This window comes from Lycium barbarum, chromosome 7 (genome assembly GCF_019175385.1).
Source record: "Lycium barbarum isolate Lr01 chromosome 7, ASM1917538v2, whole genome shotgun sequence".
NCBI lineage: Eukaryota > Viridiplantae > Streptophyta > Magnoliopsida > Solanales > Solanaceae > Lycium > Lycium barbarum.
This window is the reverse complement of record NC_083343.1, coordinates 329,876-352,947: the sequence shown is the minus strand read 5'-3', so window position 1 is coordinate 352,947 and position 23,072 is coordinate 329,876. Positions and strand designations below refer to the sequence as shown.

General features: G+C 37.2%; 1 protein-coding gene across 4 annotated transcripts; it reads left to right on the top strand.

Annotated features, from left to right (window-relative positions):
- Positions 1-838: 838 nt before the first annotated feature.
- LOC132602807 (transcription initiation factor TFIID subunit 1) lies at positions 839-21,195 on the top strand. 4 transcript variants are annotated; one of them, XM_060315582.1, is made up of 23 exons: positions 839-1,069; positions 3,542-3,602; positions 4,045-4,151; positions 4,518-4,580; positions 4,849-4,894; positions 5,555-5,857; positions 7,699-7,850; positions 8,583-8,751; positions 8,826-9,933; positions 11,466-11,668; positions 11,779-12,016; positions 12,810-13,146; positions 13,661-13,870; positions 14,025-14,117; positions 14,456-14,662; positions 15,147-15,350; positions 15,886-16,372; positions 17,212-17,402; positions 17,491-17,610; positions 17,724-17,780; positions 17,860-18,852; positions 20,384-20,723; positions 20,826-21,195. In XM_060315582.1, exons 2-23 carry the CDS (start codon positions 3,557-3,559, stop codon positions 20,831-20,833), a joined length of 5,682 nt encoding a protein of 1,893 aa, XP_060171565.1. In that variant the 5' UTR covers positions 839-1,069; positions 3,542-3,556; the 3' UTR covers positions 20,834-21,195. The 4 variants fall into 4 exon arrangements, with proteins under 4 accessions (XP_060171565.1, XP_060171566.1, XP_060171563.1 ...); XM_060315583.1 differs by having other exon boundaries at positions 840-1,069; positions 8,844-9,933; positions 20,384-21,195; XM_060315580.1 differs by having other exon boundaries at positions 840-1,069; positions 20,384-21,195.
- Positions 21,196-23,072: the final 1,877 nt, after the last annotated feature.

Below are 23,072 nucleotides of genomic sequence, written 5' to 3'. Positions count from 1 at the left end.
ACCATCTCAATCTCGCTTCTCGCATCTTGTCTTCCACCGAGGCTACCCCCACCTTATCCCGAATATGCTCATTCCTAATCTTGTCACTCCTGGTGTTGCCACACATCCATCTTAACATTCTTATTTCGACAACTTTCATCTTTAGTGACAGGATTAATAAAATATACCTTATATTTTTTTCCTTAATGAGCGTGAAAAAATCTAAGTGACACTTATTTTGAGACAGGGGAATAATATATAAGCTAGACAATGGACAGCGAAAGCAATTAGCTCCCAACAAAATTATTTTTTGACACATAATATTATTTCCTTCATATAACGGCAATACTTCGGGAAAAGGGTTAAAAAATAAAAAATACTCCTCTAGTTTAGAAAAAGGACTAAAAATATTCTTCATTACAAATTTGGATAAAAATGCCCCTCCGTCATGAAAGACTTCAAATATACCACTGTCTTAACGGAAATCCCAACATAATTTGATTTCATTTTTAAACAGCTCTATTTAATCTCAATCCAGCTAAATAAAAAATCCATATGCCTAGTGGCTACAGATGTAGGATTCTGGAACAAGTTGGTCGCATATTTATTTTTATGTAGTTGAATGAAATCAGGTTATGTTAGGAATTTCTGTTAAAATAGAGGTATATTTGAAAATTTTAATGATAGGAGTGATATTTTTGACCCAAATTAATAATGAATGATATTTTTAACTCTTTTAGTAAAAGAATATTTTTGATCATTTTTTCTTTTTTTAATGAGTCGAGAAAGCGAAAGAGACATTCATTTTGAGATAAGAGAGTAATATATAAGCTAGACAATGGATAGCAAAGCAATTAGCTCCCAACAAAAATTAGTTTTTGAGACAATATTTTTTCTTCATATATAACGCAAAATACTTCAAGATAAAAACGGTGGGTTTATTTCCCCAAACCAAAAGTTCCATCGAAGGAAGTGAATCTCTATAAATACACACCCAAAAATCCACTCTCAAATTCTTTCTTTCCTTCGAAAAAAAATTAAAAAAAAAAAAGAAAAAAGAGAAACTTCTCAGCTTTCTACAAATCAAAGTGTATGTCTCTCTTCTTTGTTTATGTCCAATAAAACAACCCCTTTTCTTGTTTTGTATAATTAATTGTACCCTTTTTGTTTCTTGCACTGAATTGGACTAAAATGATATTAAACTGTACTGTATTTCACAATTTGAATGTGTTTTTAGGATCAGGGGAGTAAAAAGGAGGTTCTTTTATGGTATATAATCTAAGTGTATGTTCCTCTTCTTTGTTTTGTGTCTAATTAAACAACCCCTTTTCTTGTTTTGTGAAATTCATTGTACCCTTTTTGTTTCTTGCATTGAATTGGACTATAACAATTTGAAACTGTACTATATTGCACAATTTGAATGTGTTTTAGGATGAGGGGAGTAAATGAGGTTCCCTTTTGTCCAATTAATTGTACCCTTTTCGTTTCTTCCAATGAATTGGACTATAACGATTTTAAACTGTGCTATATGGCTTAATTCGAATGTGTTTTAGGCTGAGAGGGGAGTAAAGGAGGTTCTTTTTTGTGCTATAATTGTACCCTTTTCGTTTCTTGCAATGAATTGGACTATAACGATATGGAACTCTACTATATTGCACAATTTGAATGTGTTTTTAGGATCAGGGGAGTAAAAAGGAGGTTCTTTTATGGTATATAATCTAAGTCTATGTTCCTCTTCTTTGTTTGTGTCTAATTAAACAACCCCTTTTCTTGTTTTGTGAAATTCATTGTACCCTTTTTGTTTCTTGCATTGAATTGGACTATAACAATTTGAAACTGTACTATATTGCACAAAAGGAGGTTCTTTTATGGATTATAATCTAATTTTTTTTTTTTTTGTTCATTGCTAGTGTCAGAATAATAAAGTTTTATCCTTTATTTGTGTTTGGTTAGACAACCCTTTTCTTGTTTTGTGAAATTAATTGTACCCTTTTTGTTTCTTGCAATGAATTGGATTATAATGATTTGAAACTGTACTATATTGAGGGGAGTAAAAAGGAGGTTCCATTCTGAAATATAATCTTTGGAATTTTATTTGGGTATTTTTGGTTCCATTGCTAGTGTCAGAATAATGAAGTGTTTGTTCCTCTTCTCTGTTTGTGTCTAATTAGACAACCCCTTTTCTTGTTTTGTGAAATTAATTGTACTATATTGCACAATTCCAATGTGTTTTAGCAAGAGGGGAGTAAAAAGGAGGTTCTTTTATGTATTATAATCTAAAGAATTTTATTTTGTATCTTTGGTTCATTACTAGTGTCTGAATAATGAAGTGTACGTACCTCTTCTCCATTTGTGTCTAATTAGACAACCCCTTTTCCTTTTTTTGTGAAATTAATTGTACCCTTTTTGTTTCTTGCAATGTATTGGACTATAACGATTTTAAACTGTGCTATATGGCTTAATTCGAATGTGTTTTAGGCTGAGAGGGGAGTAAAGGAGGTTCTTTTTTGTGCTATGATTGTACCCTTTTCGTTTCTTGCAATGAATTGGACTATAACGATATGGAACTCTACTATATTGCACAATTTGAATGTGTTTTAGGATGAGGGGAGTAAATGAGGTTCCCTTTTGTGCAATTAATTGTACCCTTTTCGTTTCTTGCAATGAATTGGACTATAATGATTTGAAACTGTACTGTATTGCCCTATTTGAATGTGTTTTGGGATGAGGGGAGTAAAGGAGGTTCTTTTTTGTGCTATAATTGTACCCTTTTCGTTTCTAGCAATGAATTGGACTTATAACGATATGGAACTCTACTATATTTCACAATTTGAATGTGTTTTAGGATGAGGGGAGTAAATGAGGTTCCTTTTTGTGCAATTAATTGTACTCTTTTCGTTTCTTGCAATGAATTGGACTATAATGATTTGAAACTGTACTGTATTGCCCTATTTGAATGTGTTTTGGGATGAGGGGAGTAAAAGAGGTTCTTTTTTGTGAAATTGGTCGTATCCTTTTTGTTTCTTGCAATGTATTGGACTATAAACGATTTTAAACTGTACTGTATTTCCCAATTTGAATGCGTTTTGGGATGAGGGGAGTAAAGGAGGTTCTTTTTTGTGAAATTGGTCGTATCCTTTTTGTTTCTTGCAATGTATTGGACTATAACGATTTTAAACTGTACTGTATTTCCCAATTTGAATGAGTTTTAGGATGAGGGGAGTAAAGGAGGTTCTTTTTTGTGAAATTGGTCGTACCCTTTTTGTTTCTTGCGATGTATTGGAGTATAACGATTTTAAACTGTACTATATTGCCCAATTTGAATGAGTTTTAGGATGAGGGGAGTAAAGGAGGTTCCTTTTTGTGAAATTGGTCGTACCCTTTTTGTTTCTTGTGATGTATTGGAGTATAACGAAACTGTACTCTATTGCACAATCTGAATGTGTTTTAGGATTAGGGGAGTAAAAAGGATGTCTTTTTCTGAATTATATCTTTGGAACTTTATTGGGTATTTTTGGTTCCATTGCTAGTTTCAGAATAATGAAGTGTTTTTTTGTTGCAGAGTTGCTGACCTAAGATGGGCTACGAACCTGGTGGCTCATCCCGTGATGGGCGTGACGAAGGTAACGTTATATTTGTTCTTTTTTTTTTCCGGCTTCAATTTTGATAGTTAGTAAGCTGGTTCTTGATTTCTTTCCATAATTATCTCCTGGATGAAGGAAAGTCAGTAATTTTGTGAAGAACAGAAAACCTTTGTTAAACAATTTGTGAGGTGAAGCTAAAGCGAAGCTCAAGGTTCTTTGAAGTTGAACTCACAATTTAAAAAAAATTAAAATATAAAAGTTGCAACTAAAGTTAGTAATTTCAGCATCCCCGGTACAATATTGCCTATACTAATTCAGCTCTTTCAAACGTTTCTCTTGAGGATCACTTTGCATGCCATTGTTTTGAAACACATGCTTTTCTGATTTGGCCTTGTGTCATTATTTCTACCTGTTTCTGCAAAGTGAGGAAGCGGGCAATCTGAGTGTGATTTAATTGACAATTATGTCTGTTTTTTTGCAGATGATGAGGACGAATATGAGGAAGCTGGCAGTGGTAACCGACTTTTGGGATTTATGTTTGGAAATGTTGACTACTCTGGTGATCTCGATGTTGACTACCTTGACGAGGTGATTTGCTCCTTTTTATTCTTTTCTCCCTATGTCATTTGACTCTCAAATTATTAGTATGCTATGAGATCCCAAATTAAATTTGTTAGTATAGGTACTAAAGTGTCTCCAAGTAGCAGTTGAACCTAAGAGGATAATTATTTGCTGGAATTTCAGCACAACCAACTCATTTACACCTTTAGAAGGACCATGTTTTGTAATTTAATGTGGGAAGTGGTCAGCTTGAGGTTGGGCGTTGATTGAGGGTGTTGAAGTCTTTAAGCTCCCTTTCATTTATTTTAGTCCCCTTCCATGTTGTATGTTTTGAGTTTCTTCTGTTGTCTTCTTATTAAGAGGTCAAACTCTAATGGAAATTATGTTTTTCAGGATGCCAAGGAGCATCTTGCTGCTTTAGCTGACAAGCTTGGTCCGTCTCTGACAGAGATAGATGTATGTATCAAAGCTCTTTTATCTCTATAATTTGGAATTATATCTTCTGAGAAGTGTGGACCCAATCTCTTATCACTATGATTTATTTGGAATTATATTTCGGATCAGGTGGTATAAATATGAATGGTTGTTATCCAATTTCTACCTGAGTAGTTTTGGTGCTAATATTTTCTCCATGTCTCTTTCCCTTGGATGTTCAGTTGTCAGTGAAGTCCCAGTAGTTTTGGTGCTAATATTTTCTCCATGTCTCTTTCCCTTGGATGTTCAGTTGTCAGTGAAGTCCCCACAAGCATCTGCAGATGCTGCTGAACAAGGTACGTGTTTTTCCATGAATGCCATCTCATGCAGTTTCTTACTTTCATCGGTATTTAGTTCTTCGATACTTTCATTGACAATTCTTTTGTCTTTCTCTTTTCGTCCTATAAAAGTTCGCCTTTATCACAAGTGAAAGCATTCCTTAATTAGACTTGTAAGCATAGGTTTGAACCTGTAATACATTAGAGAAAGAGCCAAAAACAATTTATGTGTCTGACATTCTGATAATTCATATTACTGCAGTGAATTGGGAAATACTGGAAATTATTACTAGGTTGATATTCATGGTTAGGTTAGATGCTGATATTTGAAATAGTTCCACCAAATGGAGCTCTTTAGCAAAACTAGCCTTCAGCTGACATTCTTTTGTTTAACACTCTTTATGTCTTTGTGTGCTAGAAATTCTTATGTTTCTGCATTTCTTTGTGCTATTATATCTGTAGTTTGGTGTGTTAAAACTCCAGTGGGCTTATAGTTCCTTAATCTGTTTTCTACATGAATATTCTTACATTAATTCACAGCACGAGGTTCGGTGTTTCGTAGAGCTTACGTTGGGTTCTCATCATCATTCTGAAGCCATTGGATATTATTCGACCAATCTTTTCTTTCAGAAGTCATTTCTTACTACTTCTCTTCCCTCCGCTTCATTGAACACACAGATTATGATGAGAAGGCAGAAGATGCTGTAGATTATGAGGACATCGATGAGCAGTATGAAGGACCTGAGGTACAAACTGTTACCGAAGAGGACCTATTATTGCCGAAGAGGGATTATTTTTCAACAGAAGTCTCTTTAACTACTTTGGAGAATCGTGCTTCTGTTTTCGATGATGAAAACTATGATGAGGATGAAGAGGAGAAGGAACAGGAGAAGGAAGAGGAGAAGGAAGAGGATAAGGAAGAGGAGAAGGAACAGGAGGTGGTAGAGAACACTACTGAAGTTCAATCTATTCCTGAAAAAGGTTAGTAAAGCAATGTTTTCTTGGGTACTGGTTTTTCATAAATATGTTAATATTGTTACTCTCAAGTATTGATGACTGTCTACAATCTTTAGAAATCTTCCTCGTGATATTTTAATCTCCTTACTGGTTGACACTACTAGATTTATAGGGCTCTTCTTCACGTTAGTTTGCTACGAACCTCAGTTTTATTACGGAAAGTTGCTCCTCACCTAAAATGAAAATTGAAAGCCGACCAAATTGCCTCGGTAGTTAAATGGTTATGGCTCTTTGGAACATTCACATACCAACAGAAACATGTGGAGCTCAAATGAAGCGGAATTTTAAACTGACAACTCAGGAGATATTCAAGCAAAATATAACCCAGAGTTCCATCTGTAAGAGGGTAGCAGTCTAGCAGAAAATAAAACCAAAATTGTGAAAGCAAGATTTTATCGTAAAACACCAGATAAAAAGAATTGATCCTTGAGATGAGTCTTCGTGGTTGGTATTTGTCAAACTCTTTCTTGCTTGCAGCCTACTGTGCCTAATTTCAGTTTTCTGCTAGCAATTTTTGGTGAGCTGAAATTGTTTGCACCAGCTGTGGGTAACCCATGGAGTACCAAACCGCCTAAACATATCCCACCATAGCCTCATGGTTAACCCGCAATGTAGAAGAAGGTGATCCACATCCTCGCCCGCCCCCCTCCTTACACATGTAGCACCAACTAACACAAACAACCTTCCGCTTTCTAAAATTTTCCGTTGTCAAAATTACCCCTCTAGCGGCTAGCCAAGTGAAAAACAACACCTTCCTCGGCAGCTTCGGGATCCATATTGCATTACACGGAAAGACATATTCCTCCCTAACCAAAAGTTCACATAGGAGTTTTTAATTAATATTCTCCTTGTAAGCTCTTTTTTGGAGATGGCCAGCATATCCTTAATGCTGAGGAATACAAGTTACTAGTTTCCAAAAAAAAAAAAAAAAAAAAAAAAAAAAAAAAAGAAAACAAAAAAGAGTTCACATAAAATGACTTCACAGATAAAATTCCATTATTCCCCAAGCCCCACCACCAAACGTAGGGGTTATAAACCGGAATGACTTTCTCATAAGTAAGTCTAGCAATCTTTGAAATTCAGTCGCTTCCCAATCCAGAAACTCCCTTCTAAACCAAAAGTCCCAAAAAATATCTCCACAACAACAAAAACAACATACCCAGTGAAATCCCACGAAGGGAGGTCTGGGGAGGCTAGAGAGTATGACCTTACCCCTACCTTGGGAGGTAGCCTCGGTAGAGAGGCTGTTTCCGGTAGACCCTCGGCACAAGGACAGGCAACTTAAATCAGTGTAAACAAGCAATGGCAAAATACCAAAAATCTCTCCACCTTTGAAGATTATTTATTTTCTCAAGTGAAATGAATGGTTTTATGAAATTTGTGTTCTATTAATTGTTGTTAAACTTCATGAGAGTAAAGATTATGATAATTTGGGGGGGGGGGGGGGGGGGGGGGGAATATGATGAGAAATTAGATGTAAACTAGCTCCTTTAACTATCTTGGGTCGGTGTAATTTCGTTGGATTAACATTTTTTATAAGGAATTTTTAGGGTTAAATTATTGTCTTTCAAGGTGGCAATCAATTTCAATAATAAAATATGTTTTGAGTAAAAATAAGATGTTGGAGGTCCGTTAGTTTTGTCAGGATAGGGAGATTACTATAGGAGGAAAAGACTTCATCCAAAAAAAGATTACCAAAGGAGGAAAAGGAATAAATTCATGGAGTTGCATAATTTCATTAAAATTAGCTTTAAATATTTCTCTTTGCATCTTCACTGTAGACCTATTTGTCATGTTCTTTTTAGAGTACAGCAATGATGCTGAAGTGAGTTCTCCTGGGGAGAAGGTTCCAGAAGAAGTTGTTGATCAAAAGGTTCCAGAAGAAGTTGTTGATCAAAAGGTCCCAGAAGAAGTTATATCCACAGATGCTCCCGAATCTAGTGAAGATCTTCAGGAGGTTTGTCCTCTACAAATTAAAAAGAGAAACTACCTTTTTTTTTTTTTTTTTTTTGGTGTGTGTGTTCCTTTGATTCTGATTGTAGCATGAAGTGCATGTCATCTCTTTCTTTCTCTCTTCTCGTCCTTTCCTTCTTGTGGAGTAGGTCATCAAACAGTTGATATCTTTGCGTCACTTTCTATTACGAGCTATGTTTTCAACGGCTTCTCGAGATTTTCCTGAAATAGCTATTGGAATATTCTTCCGTGACGATAATTTCTTCTAGTGCTTGAAGATTGATGATGCTATTTAAAGCATTTTATAAATACCTTGAATTATTGTATTTATAGCGGCTGAAGTACTCAGGAGTCAGGACATATGGATTTTTATGTTAGTTAAAATCCTCTGATTCCTGGTGGACCACTCTTAGTAATATACCAAACTTTTAGTTTTACTCATTTTGCTTTTTTCTTCACAGTTTATCACTATTGGGAAGTCGACAAATAATAAAGCACTCTCTTTTTACTTTTCTGCCTATCTATTCCACTGGAGATCTGCGTTTATTTAAAAGGAGTTCTGGAAAGTCTTTGAAATATTGCTCTCCTCTATTATGTATTTCTGCTCTATGCTTGGCATAAGCTAACAACTGCAGATAAGTTGCCTTTATGGAGACTACAAGTGTCTAATTTTGTTGTCTGCTTTAGAATAATTCTTGTTTTCTAAGCAGTGCTGCTTTTTTATGCTGGTTGTCAGGAAGAACCTCTTGCTTTGGATGAGCCAGTTGATAGTCAAAGCTCTGTGCCTCTACCTGTTCTTTGTGTAGAAGATGGGGTGGCAATTCTGAAGTTCTCTGAAATTTTTGCCCTCCATAAACCTCGGAAGAAAGCAGAGAAGAGGGAGCGACGTTCCTCTGTTCCCAAAGGTACCTTTTGCTAATTAGAAAAATCCCGTTCTTCATTTCTGTTTAGTAGTATAACTATGGTTGAGCCTTTCTAGTGCATTCTTGTTTCACAGACAAATACAAGGCCATGGACATACTGGATATTGTTGAAGAAGATGAAGTTACGTTACTGAGAGGGTCCTATGAAGAGTTTCCTTGGTTGAGGATGACCCATGTACATCAGGATAGTGCTTTAACGTTGCTGGATAATGAACCAGGAACAGTTCAAGGGACTGATGACTTAAAGCCAAAAATCGAGAAAAAGGATTCTTGTTGTAGTGCTGAACCAATGAAAGAAAATCTATCTATGGATCTTTCTGCTGGTTGGAGCTCACCTATTTGTCCTGAGTTCTATCCGCTTGATCAGCAAGACTGGGAGGATAGAATCATTTGGGATAATTCTCCTCCATTGAGTGATAACACTGCTGAGAGTTGTGAGATTTCTGAACCTGATTATGAAGCATTGACTGATAAACAACTGGATGTGGAGGCCGAGTCTCAAAGTCTTCAGTCAGAAAAAGAAATTGAACCCCATGAGAAAGGTCATAGCTCCTTTTTCTCTTGCAGTGTTTCTGTGGAGCCTTTTGGTTCAAAACAACCTTCAGAACACCTGGATATTTCATTATCGGAAGGAAGATGTCACCCTCAGCTTTTGAGATTAGAGTCTCGCTTGAATGCAGATAGGCAAAAGAGCACAGATACTCTAAAGGATGGAGCCACTGATGAAAGCCTTAGCAGCGATGCCTTAAGGCGATTTAGCAAGCTTACATTACAAAATAGAGATATGCTAGAGGAATCTTGGGTGGACAACATTATTTGGGAACCAGATCAACCCTTTCTGAAGCCAAAGCTCATATACGATCTTCAAGACGAACAAATGCTTTTTGAAGTTTTGGATAACAGGGATGGCCAACAGCTTCTGTATCATGCTGGAGCAATGATCACAACTGGTTTAATAAAGCCCAGTAATGGTGACTCTACCGAGTTATATGATCTCAGTGGTTCATCCGGGCGTTTCAATATTGCCAATGACAAATTCTATATGAACAGAAAGTCAACTCAGCAACTAAAATCACATTCAAAGAAACGCACTGCACATGGTCTAAAAGTTCTGCACTCAATACCAGCTCTTAAGCTGCAGACAATGAAGGCTAAGCTAAGCAAGTAAGTCTTGTGAACTTCATTTGGCATTCTCTTATATAAATGCTTAATTCTACTCTAATTTTCTCTTTTTGGTAAAGTAATAACTTCATTGATGTGGCGGGAAAAGTTCTCGGTATAAAATGATAGAAAACCTGAAAATGTGGTTCTCTACGAATAACACCGTATCATCTATACCCCATGGTGCACTAAAAGTTTGGTATGAACAAAAGCATGAAAAACATGATATCTGTATGGAATTATGTTCAATTCAAAAGGGCAGCCTGGGGAAGGGCCGCACCCCAAAGAGCTACATGCCGTGCTCTATATCTCCTTTTTCTTTGTCTGATGTCCAACTGAAAATCACATCCTAACTATCAGTGATAATGATCTAGTTGCTAGGCCTAGGCGTGCAGGGGGACAATGTTGGGTTCCCATATTTTGTTGTCCACACTTTAGTTGCTCGGTTTGGGCGTGCAGGGGATGTTGAATATTCCACATCAGTGGGGATGTGGTCCTTTGGTCTCCTAACGTGGTCTTGGGAAGTTCACAACTTTTTAGCTAGCTTTTGAGGTTGAGTTAAGCTCAAGGTCTATTTTCTTATCATGGTGGAATTACATTTTTTTTTTTTTTTTGGAGAAAGGTAACGACTATTAATAGTAAAAACTTAGCCGCTTCCACCCAACCCCCCTCCCCCCCCCCCCCCCCCCCCCCCCCCCCCCCAAAAAAAAAAAAAAGGTGCTAAGTTGAAAACTTTGCAAACAGCAAAAAGGTGCTTAAACCCCATCATGGTGTAATTACATAATCTCCAAGAAATCCATATACTGCTCCAAGTTCTCTAACAAACTCCTCCCACACCAAAAAAATAGATTAGGTAGGCATAGGTTCTTGACTCTAGAAATATGATTCTTTTTATTCTCAAAAAAGCACACTATTTCTCTCACAACAACAACAACATACCCAGTATGATCCCACATGGTGGGGTCTGGGGAGGGTGGGTGCACGCAGACCTTACCCCAACTTGTGGGGTAGAGAGGCTGTTTTCGATATTTTGGGACCACCCTCCCCCCTCCTCTTGAACTTGACACCTTTTATTCAGTGTACACTTAAACTATTGTTGGTCCTAAATACCCCCATATACTTGGCTGTTCGGTAGCTTTCACCCCCATGAATGCGCAAAGAGAGTGAATACACTCTCTTTTGGGCGCGTAAAGTTGATGAAAAATCGAAAAATCAGCTTTCAAGTGGATTTCACTTAATCCTGCTCTGGCTATATGATGTCTTATATGTAGCCAGAAGTGACTTTGCTTTGCAGTTCAATGAACAAATTTGGATTATATTTCTTTATCATTTGACTTAAGCAACCTAGGGCACAAAACAGTTTGTCCTTGCATCGGTCCTATGGACGTAGGGATTAGCATCATAAGTGCCATGTTAGAACTACCTAATCACCTCTATTTACAAGATTGGGAAGTTAGTTCTCTTGGATTTATCATATGTATTGGGTGATTGCTTCGTTTTTAATGTTTTTTGATGTGATTTATTGCTCTTTGCAGTAAAGACATAGCAAATTTTCATCGGCCAAGAGCTTTGTGGCATCCCCATGACAATGAGGTGGTACTTAAGGAACAGAGAAAGTTGCCTACACAAGGGCCAATGAAAATCATATTGAAGAGCTTGGGTGGCAAAGGAAGTAAACTTCATGTGGCAGCAGAGGAAAACATTTCTTCCCTTAAGTCAAAGGCGTCCAAGAAACTTGGTTTGTAATTTTTCCTATCCTTTTAATTCCTAACCTTCACTTATATTACATCTATTTATTACCTTTATGTCCCAGCTATTACCAACTTTCACCATGTTATTTGTATACAGATTTCAAACTGTCTGAGCCAGTGAAGATAATTTATTGTGGGAAGGAGCTTGAAGATGATAAATCGCTTTCTGCCCAAAATGTGCCACCAAACTCTGTGCTGCATCTTGTTCGTACTAGGATACATTTGTTGCCTAGGGCACAAAAGCTTCCCGGTGAGAACAAGTCCCTGCGTCCTCCTGGGGCATTTAAGAAAAAATCTGATCTTTCCGTGAAAGATGGCCATGTTTTCCTAATGGAGTAAGTAAACCCAAAGATTTTTACTGTGTATTTTCTATTGATATTCTGATGACATTTCTTCTTCGTTTATTTCACGCTCAATATGGATAAATACCCTATATGTTTTCAAATGGGAGGCTAATTTTTGTACTGTTGATACATCCAGCACTCTCTTGGTGTTGTGATAGATGAATAATATACCTTTGCTTATAAAAGGAAAAGTGATTTATGTCAATTTGAATAGGTCTTTTGCATTGATTTAGTGGATATTTGTGTTGCATGTAAGTAGTTTATTGGTGTGAATCTTTTGAAGTGCTTTTTCTTGTTTTTTGTTGTAATAGAACTTCACAATATCCAAACAGGATACTGAAGAATTTTATATTTGTATAGAGGTGGATATATGAAGCATTAAGAGATCTTTTTCCTTTGATCTATATTTCTGGTGTAAGGAGTAAGATCCCCTTTTGTATAGCAGTTGGATTGACAGAGGAGCACTCTATACAACGTTCATTCATATTTTGTGATCGCCTTGGTGTTATTGATGAATAAAGATCTTTTTTGTTTCATCTAAATTTTAGGTTTGAGGAGTAGATCCCTTTTTGTATAACAATTGGATAGATTTTATAACGAAGCACTCTATGCAACCACATGGTACATATTTCGTCACCACCTTGTTGTGTTCCTAATGAAACCTTTTGATTAAAAAAAATAAAAAATTAAAAAAGAATTTCATCACTTCTTTTCATTTATATACAACTTTGTGATGTGTATCTTTAGTCCGCCTCAACACTTTTGTCTGCTTTTCTACTTGCAGATACTGTGAGGAGAGACCTTTGCTCCTTGGAAATGCTGGAATGGGTGCAAGATTGTGTACTTATTACCAAAAATTATCTCCGAATGATCAGCAAGGCACCTTGATGCGCAACGGAAATACTGGATTGGGTAGTGTGCTCACACTTGATCCTGCTGATAAATCCCCCTTCCTCGGGGATATAAAACCTGGTTGCAGCCAGTCATCTCTTGAAACAAATATGTACAGGGCACCAATTTTTCAGCAGAAGGTCTCATCAACTGATTATTTGTTGGTTCGCTCAGCAAAGGGTAAGCTGTCCATAAGGCGGATCGACAGGATTGATGTCGTAGGGCAACAGGTTATCTACTATCCTTACCTTATCTCATCTAAGTACTTGCCTGATTGCACCATGCAAATTTTATATATCATTATCTGATGAACTTATTGCTAAAATGTTGATTGTTTTAGTGGACATTATTTTGAACCATGGCATCATGAAGATTTCTAGCTTCATATTATTATGTTTTGCCGCCACATTCTCGTTACAAATTTGCAATAGTGCTTGTGGACAATTCACTTCATCCTCTAGATTTTGCTTTCCTATTCTGCTTTGGATTTTTCTTTGTGCAGCATGCTAATATGTGTATCTGTAATGTGCAATCATGCTGTAGCTATGTCGATGCTTATACCTGAAGAGGGTAACCATGTTTCTTTAATATGCAAGCATGCTATAGCTATGTGAAATCTTATGCCAGAAGAGGATCATCTATCATGAATAATTTATGACTAATATCTTATGGTTGTTGCTTCTGTATGAATATATGGTGGATCTATTTCCTTGTTTAATCTGCCTTTCGCTGTTATCTTTGAAGGAACCTCACATGGAGGTAATCGCTCCTGGATCAAAAGGTGTTCAGACCTACATAATGAACAGACTATTGGTATATATGTATCGTGAATTTCGTGCTATTGAAAAACGCGGTTCACGTCCTTTCATCCGTGCGGATGAGCTGTCTTTACAGTTCCCTAGCTTGTCAGAGGCCTTTCTTAGGAAAAGGCTCAAACATTGTGCTGATTTGCAGGTACTTTTGGGAAGCATCATTTCAATTCCTGGGTAAACTCTTTAGTACAGACATTTAGAGGGAATTTTTTATTGAAACTCGTCTTCGTCGCACTGTGTGTGCACCTTCCCCTTATGTGTCTGTCTTAAGTAACCTGGATGCTGACATGATGCAGAGAAGATCAAATGGACAGTTCCAATGGGTTATGAGGTTCAATTTTCGGATACCATCCGAGGAGGAATTGAGGAGGATGGTTTCGCCAGAAAGTGTGAGTTCTTTCAAAAGATCCTGTTTTTAATTTCCCTCTCATCTCCTCCCCCACCCCCTGAAAAGATCCCCGTCCCCCCAATTAAAAATAAAAAGAAAAGGAAAACGGGTTATAAAAAATGTCATTAAGAGATGTCGTGCACTTGTTGTGACCCCTGAAAGTCATTGACCTCGGTGCAGACTAGGATTAAAATGTCATTTCCCGAGAATGTATTAATGTTTTACGCTATATGTTGCCCCTAATACAGCCTATTTCTCTACTGTTTCACGTTGACTATGTTATTGGTTTTTCAACCATTTATCAGAAATTCTTTGTTTTGTGCGTGTTCTTTGGCTCAGGTATGTGCATATGAAAGCATGCAAGCTGGACTCTATAGGCTTAAGCGCCTAGGTATTACAAGGCTAACTAATCCTACAGGTCTATCAGCTGCAATGAACCAGCTCCCAGATGAAGCAATTGCTTTAGCTGCTGCATCACATATTGAAAGGGAACTTCAAATCACACCTTGGAACTTGAGTAGCAACTTTGTTGCCTGTACAAACCAGGTAGATCATACTTGCGTCATTTATCTTTGTAGATAGTCCGACAAAATGCGTCTCTTTTCGGAGTGTGTGCGCCTAGGAAAGAGTGGTATGAGAAAACGCAATCCAATAACTTCGGAACTCTGTCCTTTCCTTCTTGGTGATTGGCAGTTAACTTTCTCAATGTAATGCATGGTAATACATCTCAGAAACTGCATTTGGTTATTCTTGTGTTTGTATGGTCACTTCTGCCGTCTTCTTAACCTTTTTCCTGGTCATCAGAGACGTGCTGACATGGCAGCCTGGTATCCTTAAATAATTCAAAACTTTCTGTTGCCTTGATAGATTGTAAGGAACATTCCATTCATCATCAAAAAAAGTATAATAAATACTCCTATTCTATCATGTACTGTTTCATCAAGAATATCAATAAATACTCCTATTGCACACATTGTTTTCTGTAATTCATAACATCCTAACTAGTCCTGAAACTTGATATTCTTGACAGGATAGAGAAAATATTGAGCGTCTGGAAATTACTGGTGTTGGTGATCCATCTGGTCGGGGATTAGGGTTCAGTTATGTCCGCACCACTCCTAAGGCACCAATATCAAATGCAATCTCCAAGAAAAAAGCAGTTGTTGCCAAAGGCTCAACAGTAACAGGCACTGATGCAGACCTGCGAAGACTGAGCATGGAAGCTGCACGCGAGGTGAGTTGATTGGGATAGTATTAAGATTGGATTTTACAAAACTTCCAGCTTTTTTGACTTAGCATCAAACGCGGTTAGTTAAAAAAAAATGGCTTTTATATCATACATACATTTCTATTGACATATATGTCAACTGATTGTTATCAATCTGGACTGACTGTTTCTTTTTATATTCTACTACTGTATGTGGTAAATTGTGACGAAAAGAAATTCCCCTGATTTGATTATGGAACCTAAATGAATATACCCCTTGTGGAAGCTGATTCAGAACAAAATTAATTCTGGCTTATTGGAAGCGTGTTTATTTAGTTTACAGCCTGGTTGATAGGTGCATGAGTAGTTGATTGTTTAGTCCTATGGCTCTGATGCATGCAGTGCTCATGTCCAGATTGAACCCAATTTCTCCTTCTACTTTTTTATCTTGTGGCTAGCCCTATGTGGTTTATGGTTGAGTAGCCCAATGGGGGTTTTTTCCTATCAATTCACAAGTATGTGTTACTCATTCTACATAATGGTGTATTTCCCTACATTTTAGGTTCTTCTCAAGTTTAATGTTCCAGAGGAGCAGATTGCTAAACTAACAAGGTGGCACCGAATTGCTATGATTCGCAAGCTTTCTAGCGAGCAAGCTGCATCAGGTGTTAAAGTTGATCCAACAACAATAAGCAAATATGCTCGTGGCCAGCGCATGTCCTTTTTGCAGCTGCAGCAGCAAACCAGAGAAAAATGTCAGGAGATCTGGGACCGACAAGTCCAAAACCTTAGTGCAGCTGATGGTGAAGAAAATGAGAGTGACACTGAAGTGAACAGTGACCTAGACTCATTTGCTGGTGACTTGGAAAATCTTCTTGATGCAGAAGACTTTGAGGATGGTGAGGAGGGTAGTCATGAGCCCAAACATGATAGTGTAGATGGAGTCAAAGGACTCAAGATGAGGAGACGCCCCTTTCAGGCTCAGGTGGATGAGGAAATCGAGGATGAGGCAGCTGAAGCTGCGGAATTATGCCGGATGCTCATGGACGGTATGGAACATATGTATATGTTTTATTATGTGTTGTTTCTAGTCTGTCCTTGGCATCTTGATGCTATATGATTGAGAAAATTAAGAATTTGGTGTACCTTCTCTGTTGGTGCCACTTCAATATTACTTTCTGTTTCTCCTGGAAAATGGAGATTTAGTGGGAGGAATTTGGATGGAAAAAAAGGCATATTAAGTGGGTCCTTCTGCTGCTGCTGGTTGGGTAGGGTAGGATGGAGGAGTATGACGTTTTTCTCTATGCATATGAGTTGGGATTTTGTATTGTCAAGGGTTGGGTTCTTTGTTGATACGTCTCGGCACGGTCAATACTAAAATCCTTTTCATGTGAAGTTTGCGAATGAAAGCAGCAATGTTGCTCCTGGCCTAAAGTAGAGTACTGTTTAGGATTTTACGGAAGTCTTGACAAGTTGTTTAAATTGCATCTTATCCTTGAAAGACTCACCAACTCGGAATTAGCTTTGGTTAAGAAGATTGTAGGATATAGAGAATTGGACCTCTTTTGTTGAGAACCATATTTTGGTGTAGGTTCTCTTCTTTTAGCATATGGCTTGTATACGGGGTTTCTCCCCATTTGTTAATAAAATTATTTACCTTATCAAAAAAAAAAAAAAGATTATAGGAAATATTACCAAATAGAGGTTGATATATAAATTGATCCAAAGTGCACATAAGAAAACTGCCTACTTCCTTTTATTGGTATGTGAGAAAATTTTTCCTTTCAGGTGGATTGTAACCTTTTCTCGTTGCCTGCGAGCAAGTGCAGCCTATCTTGGGACATGTTTCTTATTTGGTAATTTCTATCTCTTAACTACTATCTTGCAGATGATGAAGCTGAGAGGAAGAAGAAAAAAAAGGACAAAGCCATGGGGGAGAAAGTTGGTTTCGTGCCAGATATAAGATACAGGTTTGCTGCTGAAAGCACTGATCGGGGTAAAAAACCTCAAATATTTCCCAAGCCAAGCATAAAGTCTGATGGGCCAAATGCATTGAATTTCATCGGAGATCAGAAGGAGGTTGTTTCCCTTTTTTCCTCACTAATTCATTGTGTCCTTAGTATCTCAACCAGGTGGTGCAATTCTCTGATTTTCTTTTTAACTGCAGGCTGAAGGGTTTGCTACTAAAAGAACCCCATCTAGCAAGGTGAAACCCAAGAAAAAAGTTGATATTATGGACACTGGATTGTTTAATAAAAAAATTAAGATACTAGGGGATGGAATTAAGGTAAATGTCCCTACATAGTTATCTTCTGCATATATTTGATTTGAATATATCCCTGCCCAGTGTTTCTTGATTTATAAGACATGTAACTGATGTGATACTGTCCTTGCACACAGCCCGTGAAAGAGAAGAAGTCAGCAAGAGACAGTTTTGTCTGTGGAGCCTGTGGTCAGGTTCGTGTTTATATTTGAATATAATCATCTTATTCCAAAAGTTATGAAGGCTAATCAATTGACTGGTCTTATTATACAGCTTGGTCACATGAGAACTAATAAGAATTGTCCCAAGTATGGGGAAGATGTGGACGCACGAGCAGAAATCATTGATCTCGAAAAGACTGCAGGTAAAGCTATGAGTTCTACTGATCAGTTGGATCAGCCCCAGATCTTCTCGAAAAAAGCCATCCAAAAAAGTGCTACTAAGAATGTGATGATCGAAGCTCATGAGGATGATAATTCCAGTTCAAAGGCCAAAGTTCTGAAGGTTAAATGTGGCTCAACCGACAAGCTTCCTGATAAACCTACTCCTGCTACCTCACTTAATTCTGACATACCGGTGACTTCAGATACTGAAACTGGAACTGTACCACCCCCCATAAAATTTAGTAAAATCAAGTTTTCAAATAAGATGAAAGGTGAGGATGTTTCCGATGAAGCTCATAGGTCCTCCGTTCTAAGGGCACCAACGGAGACTGCAGAGTCACATCGCAGCAAGAAAATTGTAATTAAGCAACTTAAGGACTCCACAAGTGTGGATGAAGGCTTCCTGGATGGTAGCGGTGGCATGGAGTTCAGGAAGACGAAGAAAATCAACGAATTGTCGTACTTGGGGCAGCAAGAGAGGGACCATTTCTATGAAGAGGCTTTAGCAAGGAAACGAATGGATGATAAACGGTTATGGGAAGAGGAAGAGAGGAGGAGAATTGCTGTGAGGCAGAGAGAGGAAAGAGCCAAGATGATATATGAGCGACAGAAGGCATTAGAGGAGCAGGAGAAATTAGCGGCGATTGAAAGCTATCAAGATGCCATAAGAAGAGAGAGGGAAGAAGAAGAACGTCTAAAGGAAAGGAAGAAGAAAAAGAAGAAGCCTGAAATAAGAGATGATTACTTGGATGATTTTCTTCCCAGAAGAAACGATAGAAGGATACCAGATCGAGACAGATCGATGAAGCGGAGGCAACCTTTCGAGTCCGGAAGGCATGCTAAAGAGCTTGCACCACCAACAAAGCGCCGGAGAGGGGGAGAGGTAACTAAATCTGTTGTGCTTGATTAGCTTGTTTATGTCTTATCTTCTGCAGGAAATAGTGATTGGTCCACTTACTATGGCCACAGATGCCACAGACCTAGATCATCTAATCCTTATTTCATTTTGGTGTGTTTGGTATGAAGAATTTTTTTTTCCATGGAAAATGTTTTGTAAGAAAATAAGTGGGTTTCTTACTTTTTTTCTAGTGTTTGGTAACTAAGCAAAAAAAATATTGTCCCAAGAGCATTTATATGTAATAGTGTTACCAGTCTCAAAAAAAAAAAAAAAAATATAAGTAATCTAGCAAAACACTATAGGGGAGGGGAGTGGGGGTTCGGGGATTTGGTAGGTAGGAAGGAGACAATGCGCTTGGAGTCAGTTATGGAATTTGTTTTCCCTAGTTCTATTAGGGAACTCATTTTTCTCATTTTTAAGGAACTCGTTTTTCTAGAGAGGATGTTTTCCAAAACATTTTGACTAACTAAACATGGAAAAATTGGAAAACATTTTCCGGAATATGTTTTCCTCCATACCAAACACACCCTTTGTGTTGTGTCCAAGTGGTCTAATCTCTCATGTTCTTGTTGGCTAACTTGGTTGCATGGTGGTGTTCATAGAATTTTCCGATAAGAAATGAATAGTATTGATTAAGAGAATACTCGAAAAACTGAGGCCCATGCATCCTGCATGTGAAATAGAAAGGGAAAAAGATAAAGGCCTGCTTACTCTCATAGGAGTATGGATCGCATATACTGTGGCAAGTGTTGTTTGACACAATCATTTATAAGTTTTAATTTTCTGGGAGCATCTAGTCAAACAGCAACATGCTGGTCTGGTTTTTCTGATACGACTGATTGTCACATCTTAAGCAAGTATACATTCTCTTATTGCATAATTCTGTCATTGTTGGTCAGTTAGCTGCAGTTAGAGAAGGATAAAATGACAAAAATGGTCCCTTATTTTTGGTAGCAGGTTCAAAATAGTCCCGTAAGTATCAATAGAGCAGTTTTGGTCTTTTAAGTTTGCCAAAAGTAAGCACTTTTAGTCTCCATCAAATATTTACCAAACTCGTGTTAAATTTAACAGGAACTGTGACCAAAAAAAAAAAAAAGCACCACCAGAAATTTTCGTCAAACTTCAAGAAATCGCTACATAAAAAACTACACCATACACAAAATGGAGCAAAAACAATAGAAATTGCACCTCAAAAAGTTGCACCAGACTGTTGAAATACACAAAAAATAACTATTTTCAGTTCTGATTGAATTTAGCAATCAGAATTTGGTCGATATTTGACGGGAACAAAAAAATGCTTACTTTTGGCGAACTTAAAGGACCAAAACTGCTCAAGTGATACTTGAAGGACTATTTTGAACCTACTACCAAAGATAAGGAACCCTTTTTGTCATTAAAACCTCTGATCTTATTTGATCTGTTCTTTCTAAGAGTTGCTTGCTTCTTCTGTAGTACCAAAGGGCAGGTGTGCAGTAGTCTTTTCATTTAACTGAGATGTGGTTGAATTTGTCTGAAGGTTGGTTTGTCAAATATTTTGGAAGAAATCGTTGACACACTGAAGTCGCGTGTGGACGTATCCTACCTCTTCTTGAAGCCAGTGACCCGAAAGGAAGCTCCAGATTATCACAAGTATGTAAAGCGCCCTATGGACCTATCCACAATCAAAGAGAGAACCAGGAAACTGGAATATAAAAACCGCTTGCAATTCAGGCATGATGTGGCACAGATTACCATCAATGCACATCTGTACAATGACGGGCGCAACCCAGGTATTCCTCCCCTTGCGGATCAGCTTCTAGAGATTTGTGACTACTTGCTGGATGAGAATGCTTCCATCTTAGCTGAGGCTGAATCTGGTATTGAGCTATGATATTTCATATTTGTACCCCTGTCTCTGTTGGATTTTAAGTGCCGTTAAGCAAGCTTTCATCGGTCACTCATAGTTGTCTATTGTTCAGCGATCTAGAGGATAGATCTTTTAGATGTGTCAGTTGCAGCCACCCCAACACATGTATCAGATAAACAAGACGCGACTGAAGGGATTGTATCCCAACTGTATAATGGGATTTAGTAGCTGATGATGCTGTATCGACCATTTTGTTCTTAACTCACGGTCATGGAAGGCAACATGACGATGGGGTGTGGGGGAGAGAATGATTAACTGTATCTTAATTGTAGAGTGGGAGCTCAGTTATGTGACATGTATGTGCAGTTTGTGCAAAATATTTTAGTTATGTAAAATAGTCCTCTTGGTTCTAGTTTTGCCTCCTTCAGCTATGTGAATAGAATGAAATTTCAGCTAATCAATTGGATTTATTCCTCATGGTACATCTTGCTGTTTTTAACTATTGTGAACTTTTAATTATGTGACATGGTCTATGTTGGTTTGTAAATTGAGTCCCTACTAATGCCCTTGATTTTCTTCTTGTTGAGGACTTCTCATTATGGTGGCATTTCCTAAATATCGAACTTTAATCCCTTTGGTACATATATTCTAGGTGATCAGGATATATTTAACAGAGGTTTATTAGAGTTTGTTGAATATACTAATGATCAAACGATTAATAAACGTATCTTGTATTATGTACGAATGATGTTTATCTAGATGGTATTCTGATTGTTTTATTAAATATTTCTCGAGATGGAGTCAAAGAAAAGCAAGCACTGGTTAGGTGAAAATGAGTGCATTAGTTTTTTATGCACATGGTTCCCAAAGTCATTTGTTTTGAAGTGGTGGTAGTTAGGGATGTATTAAGAAGAGTTATTTATAATTACTGGAAAGTTATTATGTATGAACTTGTCATTCAAATGTTTAATTAGGATTGGCCTAATATTTTTTTTTTTTACAATATCTCAATTTTGGCCATTGGTACGTTTTTTAATTAACAGATAAGGCTTAAATATGTCATTGAACTATCAGAAATGACTCATTTATGCCACTCATCAATAGTTTGACTCATTTATGCCATCAAATTATTGGACATGACTCATACTCATCCATGTCATTTTTCATTAACGTTGATTTTATAATATCAGATATGACACGTGACCTCTAATTAGAGGTTTACGTCGTTTAATTAAATCAGCCCATTCTAAATCCCAAATTAATAAAAAATTCGACCCATACACCCTACCCATCCACGACCATAATGTCACGTGTCATGTCTGATATTTTCAAACCGACGTTAATGAAAAACGACATGGATGAATTATTTTGATAACGGCCGATGACACAAATGAGTCAAACTATTGATAAGTGGCATAAATGAGCCATTTCCGATAGTTCGATGACATAAATGAGATGAGCCAAACTATTGACGAGTGATATAAATGAGTCATTTCTGATAATTCGATGGCATATTTGAGCCTTTTTCGTTTAATTAATTCGAAGTCTCACTCTTTTGTTATTTTTAATGTCAAATCTTTTATACTTACATAAGTCTTGCACCTGAGGCTGCAATAAAGTACCTTTCACGAACACATCATTTTTGTTATAATTTTAATTTCTATAAATGAAACTAATAATTGTTTTATTTCAAAGAAAAAAAACAAGTTTAGTGTAAAAACCTCCTTTGTAAACTGCATCATCTATTTTGTAACCTACTTCTAATAAGAAATGATTTTTTTTTACTTGGTGTTCGGTATTCGCTCTATTAATTCGTGGAAGTTGTTCAGTTAAAGAAGGACGTCCCAAATCAATGGTGACCGAAATTACCTTGTGCATCTATTAAGTACATTTCGACGATGAAACTATATATGATATGCCATTAGATTAGCTGTTTCAATTTCATCAGATGTGAAACGATATTTGCGCTGACAACATTCAACAATTCCATTTAAAGGTAAAAAACTCTTTACCAAAAGTGATATTATTCTCAAAGCTCAAACACTATAATATCCAGTGTAAGCCTACGAGCTCAAACATGAGAAATCTTATTAGGATAGAGTAGTACTTATCATTCTATCCGCAACTTTTGGTCGAAAATAGATTTCACTTTCATAGAACCGACATGGTAACAATTTAATTCCCCTTTTTAATCCCATAATAATGCAATTTAGTCTTAGCAATTTCAAGAAACGACAAAAGATGACACCACCTAATTTATGCTGACGCCAGATCAGCCAAAATAAACGGTCTAGATCTCCTCAATTCTCATTCCAGCTAATTGGTCTGCTTACCATTCTATCCAGAACTAAGGCAGCCA